This window comes from Caloenas nicobarica, chromosome 4 (assembly GCF_036013445.1).
Source record: "Caloenas nicobarica isolate bCalNic1 chromosome 4, bCalNic1.hap1, whole genome shotgun sequence".
NCBI classification, from domain to species: domain Eukaryota; kingdom Metazoa; phylum Chordata; class Aves; order Columbiformes; family Columbidae; genus Caloenas; species Caloenas nicobarica.
Window position 1 is genome coordinate 1,796,413 of NC_088248.1, and position 13,770 is coordinate 1,810,182.

The following is a 13,770-nucleotide window of genomic DNA, read 5'->3' on the forward strand; positions in this document are numbered from 1 at the left end:
GTTATGTGTTAAGTACAGATTAACGATAAGCATTACATCTTAAAATTGTACAAAGGTAAGCAAACACTAAACCAAGGTCAGTAGCAGTTACCTGGTCATTAGCTAATTACCATTACAACCAAACAAGCTAAAACGAAGCTTCAGGGAAACCAAAACAAATTCAGAAATTCCAAAATAGATTTTTGGTACAAACAGAGAAAGGAAGAGAAGCTCATCCACCTTCCTCTGAATTGAAAAAAAGAGCTAGAGGAGGTGCAAATAACCAGTCCCCAAAGGGCTCAGTGCTCCGGCATTCCCCAGGAATGGAAACACACTTGCACAAGCAGTAGGATCAGCACAAGAAATAAATTCTGCAGATGTTCGAAGAGCAGGACAGGATTTCTCTCTCTACTCAAATTACCTTGGAAGAGCTTAAAATCATGTAGAAAAATTCAAGTGCCAGTAATAGTCACTGCAGTACAATATATGAAGCCCAGGTTAGGAAGCAGCTGGTGAAATGAGCAGCTGCTGTGCTGTTTCCAGGTCTTTAAAACATCCTGGTGTTTCTGGCCCATCAATGTGACGTTCAATGAAAGCCCAGGGCTTTCTGTAATAGATGTCTCCTGTTGCCTCTGGTGTGGCAATGAAAAACACACTTTATTAATGTGGGGATTTTCTAAAAACAAAAACCCCCAAACATTTTGATGAAATAAGACTTTATCATTATTTCATTTATTAAAAACAAAAAAGGAGAAATAAACCTCTTCTGGGGATTTACTGGCATGCTCCTGGGGATTCAATCTGAAATGTGAACAAAACAAAGAAGCCAGGGTGAGAAATAAGAAATCACGCTTATACACTTGGTACAAGGTTTTCCAGCTCTTCCATTTGAAATAGTTGCTGGTGGCCATTACTGCTTGTTGGTATCTCCTTTGACCCTCTCTTAACCTCGAGTTTTCCTCTTATTGATACAACTAAGAAAGAGAGACCTTGCAAATCCAAGCACTCATGTGGCACTCGTGTCATGGCTCCTATACATATATTTAGATTTAGTACTCATTCCGAAAGCTCGGTATTTTCTAAATTAGGATCCTTCAGGCTCCAGTCCAACTCTAAACTCCCAGCTGCGGCAAGCATTGCATAAAACATTAGTGAACCCTCCTTCGCGTTTTTGTTCCAAGGGAAAAATTAGTCACGACAGCAAATCTACAATTGCTCAAATTGGAGATTACACACAGAGGTTCCTGTTGCCCTCCTTTTTGTTTTTTTCCGGGGACATGTCAAGACTGCCAACTAATTTTCTAGGAATAGAATTAGTCACATGGGCCAGAGAAAAGTCTCTCAAATCTTTTTTTCCATATGATGGGGAAAGGTTCTCTGTAAATAACAGAGGGCTCACTCCTAGACCCTGGAACAACATCCTTCTGTGGCAAGATCAGGGGACTTTGAGAAGCCTTCAGTATAGATAACTTCACATATTACCGAGGTTTCCAGGAAAGCAAAGTATGGCCCCATATAACAGCAATCCAAACAGTAGCAGAATGTGAGGTTTAAAATCTGGGTGGAAACACTGTTTTTGAACACTTGTGTCAAAGGCTACAATGCAGAGTAAATTTCAGCTGCTTTGGAATATCTTTTCTGACAAATCCATGTTTTTAGGCTTTCCCCATGGTGACACACCATTTTCTGACTCGAAAATTGAACCACAATCTCGCTGACCACATTTGGAGGTAATTTGCCCTGCTTTCAAATGCCGAATCTTAAGGAACATAGATCCTCAATTATCTTTATAAGTAGAAGAAAAGGGAGAACAACATGATGAAGCATATTCTGTGAAGGAAACTGACCAGGTCAAATCAAAATCAGTGTTGGAAACTGGCTCCAGCCAGTCGTTGCAAATCAGATCAATCTCTCGTGTAGGCATTCAGCATCCGCAGCTCTTCTACCAAGTCTATTCACACAAAAACCTTCCTACAGACCCAGCCAGACAAAACACCTCCCCGCCACAGGGCTGCTCTGCTCTAGAGGGACCTGCCCGTACAGCTCCCCCTGCAATGTGCAGCTCAGTGGTTCAGTTCTGGGGAACTCACCTCTGAGCCACATCTGAGTAAAACTGAGATACTGCCATAGCCTGACTCAATTTACATCAAGCCACAGAGAAATCAGTCGGGAAACACCAGGCAAATCAAGTTTCTTTCCCTACCGAACTAGAACATCATCATCAAACCAAAGCTCACTACAGAAACTAGAGACTGACACATTTATTTATTCCTGGGCAGTTCATACACCCACCCTATGAACAGCAACAAGCTCTCGTCAGGTATCCAACCAAAACCGCACAGATTTCAAGCACAGCAGCAAAAATTAGGAGGCGGAATTATGGATAAACTTAGATATAAATTTATCTATACTGAAATGTCTACAGCTGTATTATCACCTTCTTTTTTATGTTTCTATCCCGCTAAGCCTTTTCAAATGTCCCCGGCAGAGTCTGGCACCAGGCCACCGCCAGCTGTGTAATGGAAGAACTTCACACCTATCTGCGTGGGACCAGTTGCAACACTGGGGCCCCGGTGCTGGAAAACAGAAACTGCCATTCTGTGTATTGAATGATGACAGTGAAATCGACCCATAGGTGCCTCAGATGAGCAAAATGCAGAAAACCAAAACGTAATGAGCACAGCTCCTGTGGTCTTTGGAAATCGCATGCACACTTTTTATAGCAGATTTTTATCTTGACTGTATCCACTAAGACTCACTCTTTGCATATCTTGCATAACGTTCCTTCTACCTAAAAAAAAAGCGAATGGCTTCTCACCATCCTTTAAGGAGTTGTGGCTCTCACTCCAGACCGAGCTGCTCAGGGAGGTGGGAAGAAGTCTATTTTCCCATGTAATACATATCTACAAGAAAAGTGATAAAAGAGTGTGGTTGTAGAAAGCCAAGTCTGTGTATTTGCCATGGAAACAGCAGTTATAAGAAACACAACGATGGGAGGAATATCAGCTACTACTTCAATCTGATTTTTCCAGCATGCAGACACAGCAAACTGTAGGTTGCTCCTTACGCAGCTTGATAGAATGCCAGTTTTATTATCTTGGTAATTATAGGTCTTTTCTGGCTGTTACTTTTGAAATGTCCAGTGTATCCTTTACTACATTCAGGAAATATAGGGAACAAAATGAAAAGGAGAAAGCAAGGGTGGAAAGGGCTCTCACCTCCCTCTGGACTCTCACCTTGTTTTTGTGAGGCCAGCTGTTGCCCTGATGCATATTTAATTTGCCCCTATGTCAGCTTTTAACACCATTGGAAATGCCTTTAAGTATCTTGGCCCAGGAGGGTGCATTTCCCTTAGATCACAACCCATCTCCGCCAGGCCCATGCAGATGTCTCTTGTACCCTAGAAAGTCTGAAATGACACAAGACACCTACGGGCAATGCTATAGAAAGAGTTCATACACATCATTGTATGAACTATAGAAATAGGATGCGGCATAAATGGCCAGTGATGACTGGTAAATGATAACATTCAAAGGCTTGTGGTACAATGATGAATACAGCGTGAACCTCTTCCTTATCGTCTCCCCAGTTTTGGCAGCAGTGTGCTTAAACATTCCAACAAAAAGAGAAGATACAGCAAACTTCCAGCTTTATGTAGCACATCAGTCTTGCCAACTCTTTTCTCAATAACAAGGTCACAAGTTTGAACCATCCAAAGGGCATTGACGAGTCACTTCGGTGCTCTGTACACGTACACGTGAAAGGAAAATTACCTAATAATTTCAGTTGTTATCCCTCAGGATTACTTCACAGTGCACATTTTTCCACATTTCTGTTGTGCCATTAATCTTTATCCCGTGCCTTCTGCAGAAACTTCTCTTTTGCTCCCACAAAGGCTGCCAGGCTCCCGCTCTCCAAGGGGTCACAGGTTGCAGAGGAATCCACAGAAACAGGAAACCAGGCTTCCTCCGGCAGCTCTGAAACACCAAAACCTGTTTCCTTTCTGCAAAAATAAAGCCTGCCAGGGCATCCTCTGGGTAGGCTCGCTGTGTGAGCAGCAGCTCAGGAGGAGGCAGAAGCTACGGGGTTTCTTGTTTGAGAAATAAATGTGATACCTTGTAGCACTTACAAACCAGCAGTATGAAGGAGATAATCTTCTTGCTGTTCCTATTGCATTTATGGAGTGGCAGCGCCGGATTCAATACTCCAGGAAAGCTCTGGACCACAGGCCAGGGTGGTGAAACCCAGACAAGTCACTTGGACTCGACTCCATCTCTGACTACAATTGTGGGGTCACCCCATCCTGAGATCCAGGCTGCCCAAGTGAATGTCTCGCAGGGACCTCCTTTCGCATCCTCAGGCAAGACTGCGGGAATGAAAGTGGTGAAAAAACCCTCCAATTCTACGACCTCTACCCCTGCAAGCCAGACGGACAGACGCAGCAGTGGTGACTCTGACAAAGATAAGGTGGGAAGCTCGTCGAGCAGCAAAGGGACATCTCTACAGAGCGATGCCAGACAGGTCCTGCTCCAGCAAGGTGTCACCACAAGGCAGGATCCAGCTGCGGGGAACAGATCTCGCAAGGAATCATCCCTCAGCGCTGGTGCCACCAGCACCCAGCAGGATGCCAACTCCAAACCGTCTGGCTTTGAAACTACCAGGGGAAAGTAAGGAAAGTTACTTATTTTTTCTTGTCTCCTATGTATTGCTTAGGAACGGTTATTTTCCTGTTCTCACTGAAATAATTGGCCAAAGTTCTAGAAATTTCAGTAGAAATATTTTCTGAGCTTAAAGAAGACCATCTAAAACAAGCAAGGCACCAAACCTGCAGTGTTTACTCAGTCAAAACCATACATTTGTAACAGACTAAATGCTGCAATACTTTATTTCTCAGGGTTGTTATCTCAAAACCAACAGGAAAGTCCCTACACGGGTGGGGAAGGACTACAATAGATGTCTCCCAGTTCTATGCGCAGTAAACTTCTGTTATTTTGTTTTGGTTTGTTTTTTCTCTTGTGGGTAAAAGAAATTGCAAATGCACTTTTTCATTCGGAATCTATTAAAAATGACAGTGTCCGTAAACTTCTCCACTAAGTTGAAAACACAAGCAATTAAGTGCACAAAAGGCATCGATGTCTGACAATTTGATGCACCTTATTCTGTGATAGAAACTTATGAAAAGTGACGTTACAGGTGAATGTGCATTCAAAACTGTGTGTTATAACTTAACACAGAATAGCTATACATTGCATAGTATATAAAATTGTACTGTCTGGTTTTATAGCTCTGGAACACTCAATTGTTTTCTTTGGCCCTCCATGTCTTCAGTTCTAAATGGGGATGCCAATATGGACTTTGGGGATGTTGCAATGTTCACTTACTTGCTGATATGTATTCAGATACTGATAGAAAATGAAAGACACAAAGAACTGGTTGTTTTCCATAGTATTTATGAAGAGTGGTATTTTTCCTACCTTTTACATAAGATATAAATATAGAAAGCGAAAAATCAGTCTGGTGAATAAGGTCGCATATTTCATTTAGCATAATGGGATGCGGCTGCAGCCGCAGAGAGGCAAAATGACCCAATCTCGTATTGCTTAGCACCTTATTTCGTAAGTCGTTGAGGAGCAACCTGCTGTGGAACATGCACAAAGGTTACAAGCTCTGTCTTCCTACCACGTACAAGTGTTTTTACAATCAGCACACGTGTTTTGAGCTTTTCTTCCAGTTTTGCCACTGACCTGGCCTGTGACTTAAGTCACTTCACTGCTCTGTCTCCCTTTCCCTATGACTTAGGCCTGGATGAATAAAAGTTGCTTGTGACTCATTTTTTTTTCAGTAAAGTCATTAAAAAATGCCAAGTCTAGTGTGCTCAATGTTACTGATCACTGCTGTGAAGCACCTGGAAAGCTACTGCTGAGAAACTACACATAAGCAAGCAAGCATTTTTACTCATTATGTGCAGGTGTTATCGACTACACCCTAAATTAATATCTAACATACATTTTCTTTAAAAAAAATTTGCATCTTTACTGCAAATAAAGTGAAAGGGATGCTGTAAAGCTTCCAATAAAAACATCCAGCTTTCTTCAAGGTTTACTCGTTTAATGCCTGAGCACAGCATAAATGACTCAGTGGCAGATTTCATGGTTGTGAAGTGTACTACCTCTGAGGACATTTGGAAGTACAAGTCTGCTTTTTGAATTTACCCTGAATTAAAGCAACTCTTTGGTTCTGTTCTGTATTCCAACTTGAATTTTTGAGTGACCCTGTAGGAATTGCACGACTCTGTGATCCTTTATGGCAACCCATTGTGCGAACACATGTGCAGAGATGCTCGTGTTAAGAGGCTCCATATAGAAGGAACAATAGAGAGAGGTCAGGGAGAGACAAGAGGAAGGAAAACAAACCAAGAATGAGCATTTGTTTTTTAATATATTTGTAATTTTTAAAATAGCTACACCTATACTTTTCTGGAGAGTCTCCAGGGCTCTCAGATTACCCACAAGGTACAATACGAGCCCGTTGTACAAGTTTAGTTACCCAAATACCCCTTTCTGAAGGAGGCTGCGTGCCTTACTGGTTTAATTACAAAGATAACTCCCCTGCTACCTCTAACCTAGATTATCTGAGGACAATATTATGTACACGTATCACATGCACCCTAGAACTAGATTTGAAAAAAGTTCTTCTGGTTCTTTCTATTTTTGCAAGATTCCCATTAAAACGTCAGAAGAGCATGATTTGGAAATATTTCATGGATTTGCAAAGTCTGCACCTGAAGAATATTTCTGACAAGCATCCAGTGCGGCAGGCAGGACGCGGCCAGGTGTGGCAGGTAGCATCACCCCAGAGCCCAGAGCAGCTGCAGCTGTGCTGATGCTGCAGTGCCAACATCCCTCTCTTTCTTCACGGGAGTGAAAATGCAATGAAATCCTGTTCTTTCGCAGTGAAGTGCAACAATTCTATAGCTAACCTTAGGATAGGTACAGGAGGACATAATTTGTAGATTCTGTATCTCCAAACCATTTCAGAAGAGCGGTTTCTCTGGTGAGGTATCACCCCTGCTTTCAGAAGGACAAGGAACCTTCATAGGAAGCACATCTGGAATGGCCTGAGCTGAAGGAAGATTTCTTCCTCCACTCCTAGTAATGAATTTGACTTAAGCTCTGAAATGTAAGGCTTATGTCTCTACAAACAAATATGCATATTTTTTCTTTTTATTTTTTTTTTTATTTCTACCTATTTTCAAATTTTCATGTTATCCATATCAATGAATATCAATGCTGGATAACTACAGCTGTGCTTCAGTAGCAGAGAGAGGGTTTTTCCAAAGTTCAGTGATATTGAACGTGAGCACCAATTTGATGTCAAAGAAGAAAACTGATGATATATTATTTTCAATTGAGCTCATGACAGATGCATTTTTTAGCTAACAGAGAGAAACGATCGCAGCATTTCACTGCATAAAACTGCTTAAATAACATTGGCGCTATGGAGCAAGTCTGAGGTGGAGGCCCAAGACTAGGATGCTCATCCCACCATTCTGGATCAAATTTTACTAATGACTATTCCAGGCAGCTCCTGAACACCTGAGACCTTCATTCAGGCTGTAAATTAACCACGCTATCTCCAGATTGCTGGATGGGTCTACATTACTCTCTTCTCTTAGTATTTGTATATTACACATTTTACAATTATCATTAATTCAGCGAGGGTCTTCATAGCCTTCCCCTGCCATTGCCTTGGGTGGTGGTGAGTGACAGTGGTTTATCACGTGGCACAGAAGGGTTTAGTTCAGTCAGCATCGGGGACAGATTTGCTGTCACGTGTGGTGGGACTGCTGGAATATTTCATTCTCATGGCCAGACCTCTGCATTTCTCCCTGGAAATTGCTTTAGCCTGTATCAGCTTCATAGAATTTCTAGCGTACTGACAAACGAAAATGAATGGTTAAGCTCAGCAGACGGCTCAAATACACGAGGCACATAGAAACCTGATTTAACCGCCTAGTTAATGCAATGTTCACAGTCGCTTCCGATCATGTCACTTTTTAATGGAGCAGAGAGAACCATTCTTGAATCAATTTCTTACCATTTTGCATCACTGTGCATTTACAATACATAAAGTCATGCATGGCTTAGGTTTCTACCTCACTAGGTATATTCACTGTGACCTGGAAGGAGGAGCCTCTGACGCTGCCGCTCGGGCTGCCTTGGTGGCTGTCAGAGGATGTTTGACAAGAAGCATTTGCTTTGCCCTCACAATGTTGTATTCCAGCCATGCAGAAGACCTTTGCAATGAGCCCCTCTTGTCCAGCAGCATCTTGAATGTACTTGTGATGCTTGGCTGTAAACCCACAATCTAATTTTCCTACACATGCCAAAGGCAGTGCTACTTCAATCGCAGCCCTAAAGACCAAAGCAAATAGCTCACCCAAGCACCAGTATTCACTATGTAACGATGCAGTTCAATAACGATGCATGTGGCGTGGTACCAAGAAAATGTAACCATCCAAAGAGAATTTAAATGCAAGTGTTTTACACTTCTGTATTACACTCCTGGTAAATAACACCATAGGTCATGAGGAAAAGCCTGGGGGGAAAAAAAAAATCACCTTCAATTTCATTGACTTTGGCTCAGATCCTTTTTGTTCAAGAGCCCTCTAAAAAATCAAGCAGCGACAGCATAAAGATATAGGTCTGCATGAGTAAGTGCCGAATGAGGTACAAAGCAAGTGGCAGGGCTTTTAACCATTTAAGGAAGCTAAATAAGAAAAGAGAAGCTGCTCAAAACAACGCTATGAGCAGATTGAAGAACAACATTCACCCCTGGAACTGGGGCGGATCTTCTTTTTTATCATTTTCATTTTGCCACTTATAAAAGTTTTTCTTTTTTTCTTTTTTTTCTTTTTTGGTCAGTGTTTCTCAAAGTGGAGAAGCCGTCACTGACATACCGCCATCTCCTTTTCCGCAGATTACAAAAGAACTAACAAACCAGTGAAAACCAGCACCACTGAAGCTCATCTGAGAAGCACTGGCAGTAAACTTGACCAGAACTACCTTAATGAATTTTGTACTCTGGGTCAATTAGATGATGGAAAATAAATGTATATTCCAGAAGGAAAAATGCAGAATTAAGACCAGTTTGTCTGGGTTTTGAAATGTGCTTTACTGGATGATTCTCAGAGCAGATTAATGGGTATCTTCTCAAAAGTCTTAAATTCTACCCATAGGAAAGTTTGATTATTTTGAAGGGCTCTGAACGCAGAGAGGGAGATACGGTCTGAAAGAGCTGATCTGGTTTGCAACAAGACAACTTTTAAAATGCTAAAATAGATTGGCAAAGAGATAAGTGGAAATTATGAATCAATTTTTGCAGCACAGGTAGGACACGATTGGTCACAATAGCAAATAAAAACTTGGATGAGATAAAGGGGCTGTTCACAGTCCAAGGCTTCAACACTGTATACACAAAAAAAGGAAATGAATGGTGAGAGTAGAATTTGTGTTTTGTAACAGACAGGACAAAATGTCAGGACCCCAAGTCCTGAAAAATACCACATTGAACCAATGGTATGACTGCCTCCACCTAATACTTCAGGGTAAACAAGTCAGCTGTTTCTCAAGACTACAAACATATCCCATAACATATTTTACCATCACTTACTGTATTACACTGCATATCAAATGCACTTTTCAGAGGCCGTCCAGGTTTTCCATTCCGATCAGTATGTAAAACAGATTTCCCAATTTAAATTTTTTTTATGGTCTGTCCCTAGTGAGTACTGAATTTTTATTTCAGCTGAGATTCATACATTTCAGAGCAAAGGATGCTAGGCAGTGAACCTAAAAAAAAATATTTTGGTTCAGGTTTATAATTTCTCTTTGAACTAGAGTGTATATTTTTGATCGATGAATTATGTTAATTTAAAGATACAGAATTTACTGTATCACTATTATCAAAAAAGTGAGAGGTTTTTACAGTCACCTAGTGGAGCTCAAAGGACATTACTGAAACTAAAATCTCATCTCTCATGCAATAGAAAAAAAAATGTTGTGAGGGTGCTTTCTCTCCTTATAATCTGAGTGTTTACATCATGTCAATCAAAATTATCTCTCCTCATCCCGAGTTGACAGGTTGTTTATAGCAAGCTGAAAATATATCACAGCAGTGTGCTTTTATACAACCCAAATTCAGGGCATATACTCTGGTTTCTTTCGGAAAGATCCTAGAGAGAAAGAAAAGAAGAAGAAAGGGAGAAAGAAAGGGAGAAAGAAAGTGAGAAAGAGAGAGAGAAGGAAAGAAGGAAAGAAGGAAAGAAGGAGAAAGAGAGAAAGAGAGAAAGAGAGAAAGAAAGAGATAAAGAAAGAGAGAGAGAAAGAGAGAAAGAGAGAAAGAGAGAATGAAAGAGAGAACAAAAGAGAGAACGAGAGAAAGGGAGAACAAGAGAAAGGGAGAACGAGAGAAAGAGAGGAAGAGAAGAAGGAAGAAAGAAAGAGAGGAAGAAAGAGAGAGAGAAAGAGAGAGAGAGAAAGAGAGAAAGAAAGAGAGAAAGAGAGAAAGAAAGAGAGAAAGAGAGAGAGGAAGGAAGGAAGGAAGGAACAAAGGAAGGAAGGAAGGAAGGAAGGAAGGAAGGAAGGAAGGAAGGAAGGAAGGAAGGAAGGAGAAACCTAGCAAGCCCTGGTCCCTCAGCCTCTCCTTGCAAGGCATCTACTGGCTCCAGATGCTCGTAGCATCTTTCTACACCACCTTTGCTGAGGCGTAAAGGACAATACAAAAGGAAAACAGGTGTAGAATCGAGATAAGTTGTTCGTGAACTGTTCTGTGAAATACCAGTAAAGTGCATACGATGTGAATGAGGCACAGCCACCAAGCCATGCACTGGCTTTAGCAATGGCTCCAGCTCAATGTCCTTTTGTATTCCTTCAGCAGCACAATAATCTCATTTTCATGATTCAGTGATGTTCCACTGAGCTGATTCAATAGCATTTCTATTAAAAGCCAGGTAATCCAATTTACTCACGGATAAAATATAACTCATTTTCAGATATAACATGAAAGGGGCAAAATGAAATCTATAACCTTTGTGGCCTGGCTGCCACTGGAGTCCCTGTTGTGTGGCTTTAGGATTACTGACAAGGATCTGTGCTTACAAGCACATGGAAGAGACCGCATAGAGGTGCACCTGACACTGTATAGATGGCAAGTTTGGTATTTGTTTTTTTCTTGGCGACGTACCTGAAGAGCAGTTCACAGTGGAAATGGGCTGTGGAAGGGCAGTCTCCCAAACTTCCACCCACCCTCTCGCCCTAAGGAAATTATACTTTTTTGATGTTAGTGTAAGTAGTGCTTCACTTTTCAGCAACATCGGGTATCACAATGTCAAGAGGACACATTCAAAGCCTGCCGAAGGAAACAATTCCATTGCAAATGTATTCAGGACAATCCTGTCACAGACCAGATAACTTTAACAGCAAGCAGCCCCTGCACAGGACACCCCACAGGTCACCCCGTGGGTCTCAGGACGTTGTCCAGTCTCTTCTTGAACACTGTCAGGTTGGGGCCGCGACACCTCCCCGGGGAGTCTGTTCCAGCGTCCAGCACCTCTGGGTGAAGAACCTTTTCTGAATGTCCAACTGACCCTCCCCTGGCACAGCTTCTGCCATTCCCTGGGTTCTGTCACTGGTCGCTAAAGAGAAGAGTTTGGTGCCTGCGCTTCCTCGTCCCCTTGTGAGGAAGCTGCAACCACCATGAGCTCTCCTCTCAGTCTCCTCTCCTCCAGGCTGAACAAACCCAGGGACTTCAGCCGCTCCTCATACGGCTTCCCCTCCAAACCCTTCACCAACTCCGCAGCCTCTTGCGCACACTCTGCAGTAGCTTTATGTCCTTTTACCCTGCGTGCCCAGCCCTGCACGCAGAGCTGCGGGTGAAGCCGCCCCAGGTGCAGCCAGGACACGGCGCCCTCTTGGTGCCAGGGACACCGGTGGCTCCTGTTCAACTCGCGGTCGCCCGGAGCCCCCGGGTCCCTCCGCGCGGAGCCGCTCTCCAGCATCTCGTCCCGCAGTCTGTCTGTGCAGCCAAGGGTTGCTGTGTCCCAGGTGCAAAATCCGGCACAAAATCACGGGCAACGGCCGCCACCTGCCGGCCCCGCCCGGCAGCACGAACCGGCAGCACGAAGCGGCAGCATTCGTGCTCAAAAAATCAGGTCAAGAAGCTGGCACCGGGCGGGCACCGGGCTGCGAGGACCACCAGAGACCAGCAGAGCCCCTTGATGATGGCTGCAATGCCAAAGGCGGGCTGCCCGTGAAGGGCGGGCCTATGGAAATAATTACGTTTAAAGCGTTAACTAAGCGGTAGAGATACATGAATATGCAATAGGTATATGTAATAAATACCAAGAAGTGCAAATCACGCGCACGCTTGATTAGGGGAGCAATCCTCTGAGTGTCCAGCACGGCTGTAATAAAAGTGCCTGCTCTTTAACACTTTAAAACAGTGTTAAAGGGTCTTTTTGCTGACTTTTCGGTATCACAGGCACACGCCCCCTGAATCAGGAGCCGGGGGTGTGTGTAAGACCACATGCTTATTAAACGGGCACTTAAAAGCAAATGGGGTGGGTTTTGTCACATCAAGTCAAGTTCAGCTTCAGAAATCTGCACAGTAACTTAAGAAACCGTATTTGTTTTTTATGAAAGCTTAAACAAGAATAAATAAATAAGTACCGAGACACTACCTGCTATTCATGTCCTAGCTGTGCATGACAGGGCAGGCTTCTGTAGGCCTTGTGGTTTCGTTATGCACATGGGGAAGATGCTTTTTCCTGCAAATCACATCCCTTTGAAGTTGCAAGATGTTGCCCAGTAATTCCCACCATATATAGAGCTTCATATCATGAGATTGATGCACATCCCTGAGGATAAGTCAACTGAATACAGGGATACACTATGGTAATTTTTCTCACATTCTCAGAATGTAAACTGAGGGAAACACATATTATTGGTACAAACTCACGTAGACAAGGCAGTCGGCTCCCTGCCACGGACACAGTCTGGGCGGTCCTTGCTTACAACTGCCTTGAAACCACTTCTGTTTCACGTGCTGCATCCTTTCTATTTTCTGGCCAATTGTGCAAATGAAGAAACACTTCATTGGAATATTTTCTCTGTGGAAAAAAGAAACTGATATAAGCACAAGAGAAGAAAACTTTTCCAAGAGGGTATTAATGCAAGATCTAAATAAGCTATATGGGATGTGTAGGATCCCAAAAGCTAAAGACGGGCTTAGAGGCACCATCTGGGTCCCACGGATGCCCTATCAATGGCAGGTGCTTTGCTCCACGGCCCATTAGCTGCTCAGGAGTCGGGATTTGCAATGGCCACAAACCGCGGCAGCCCCAGGGCTGCTGAGGCTGCAGTGTAGACACGCTTACTGCGAAAGAAACAAACGCTTCTCTTCATACCGTGCTCTGCTTCTCAGATAGGGTCGAACCACACTTGACGTGGCGTTGGGGTAGCAGTATTTTGATTCGAGCTGGAAATACTCCGCAAATAGCACAAATGAAGAGTCTGTTCCAAAGGCCTGAGGACTCCCAGGTGCTGTCCCACGTCTTGCTACCAGGGAGGTTTCCTGGCCAACACACGCGAGAGGAGGATGAGATCTGTCACGCGGGCTTTGTGCCAGCCGGGGACTTGCACCGCTCCCTCCAGGCTGGATTTCTCTTGTATGTTGCAAGGATTTTGTTTTGTTTTGGAACGCAGCTTTTCTGATTGAAATCAGGCTCAATGA

General features: G+C 43.2%; 1 protein-coding gene across 3 annotated transcripts in view; it reads left to right on the top strand.

Annotated features, from left to right (window-relative positions):
* The first annotated feature begins 4,083 nt into the window (after positions 1-4,083).
* Positions 4,084-13,770, top strand: part of MMRN1 (multimerin 1) — a 30,598-nt gene continuing 20,911 nt past the window's right edge. For all 3 annotated transcript variants that reach the window (XM_065633944.1, XM_065633945.1, XM_065633946.1), the window contains exon 1: positions 4,084-4,646. In XM_065633944.1, coding sequence (XP_065490016.1) covers positions 4,120-4,646 — 527 coding nt within the window. In that variant the 5' untranslated portion in view covers positions 4,084-4,119. The remainder of the gene's footprint in view (positions 4,647-13,770) is intronic.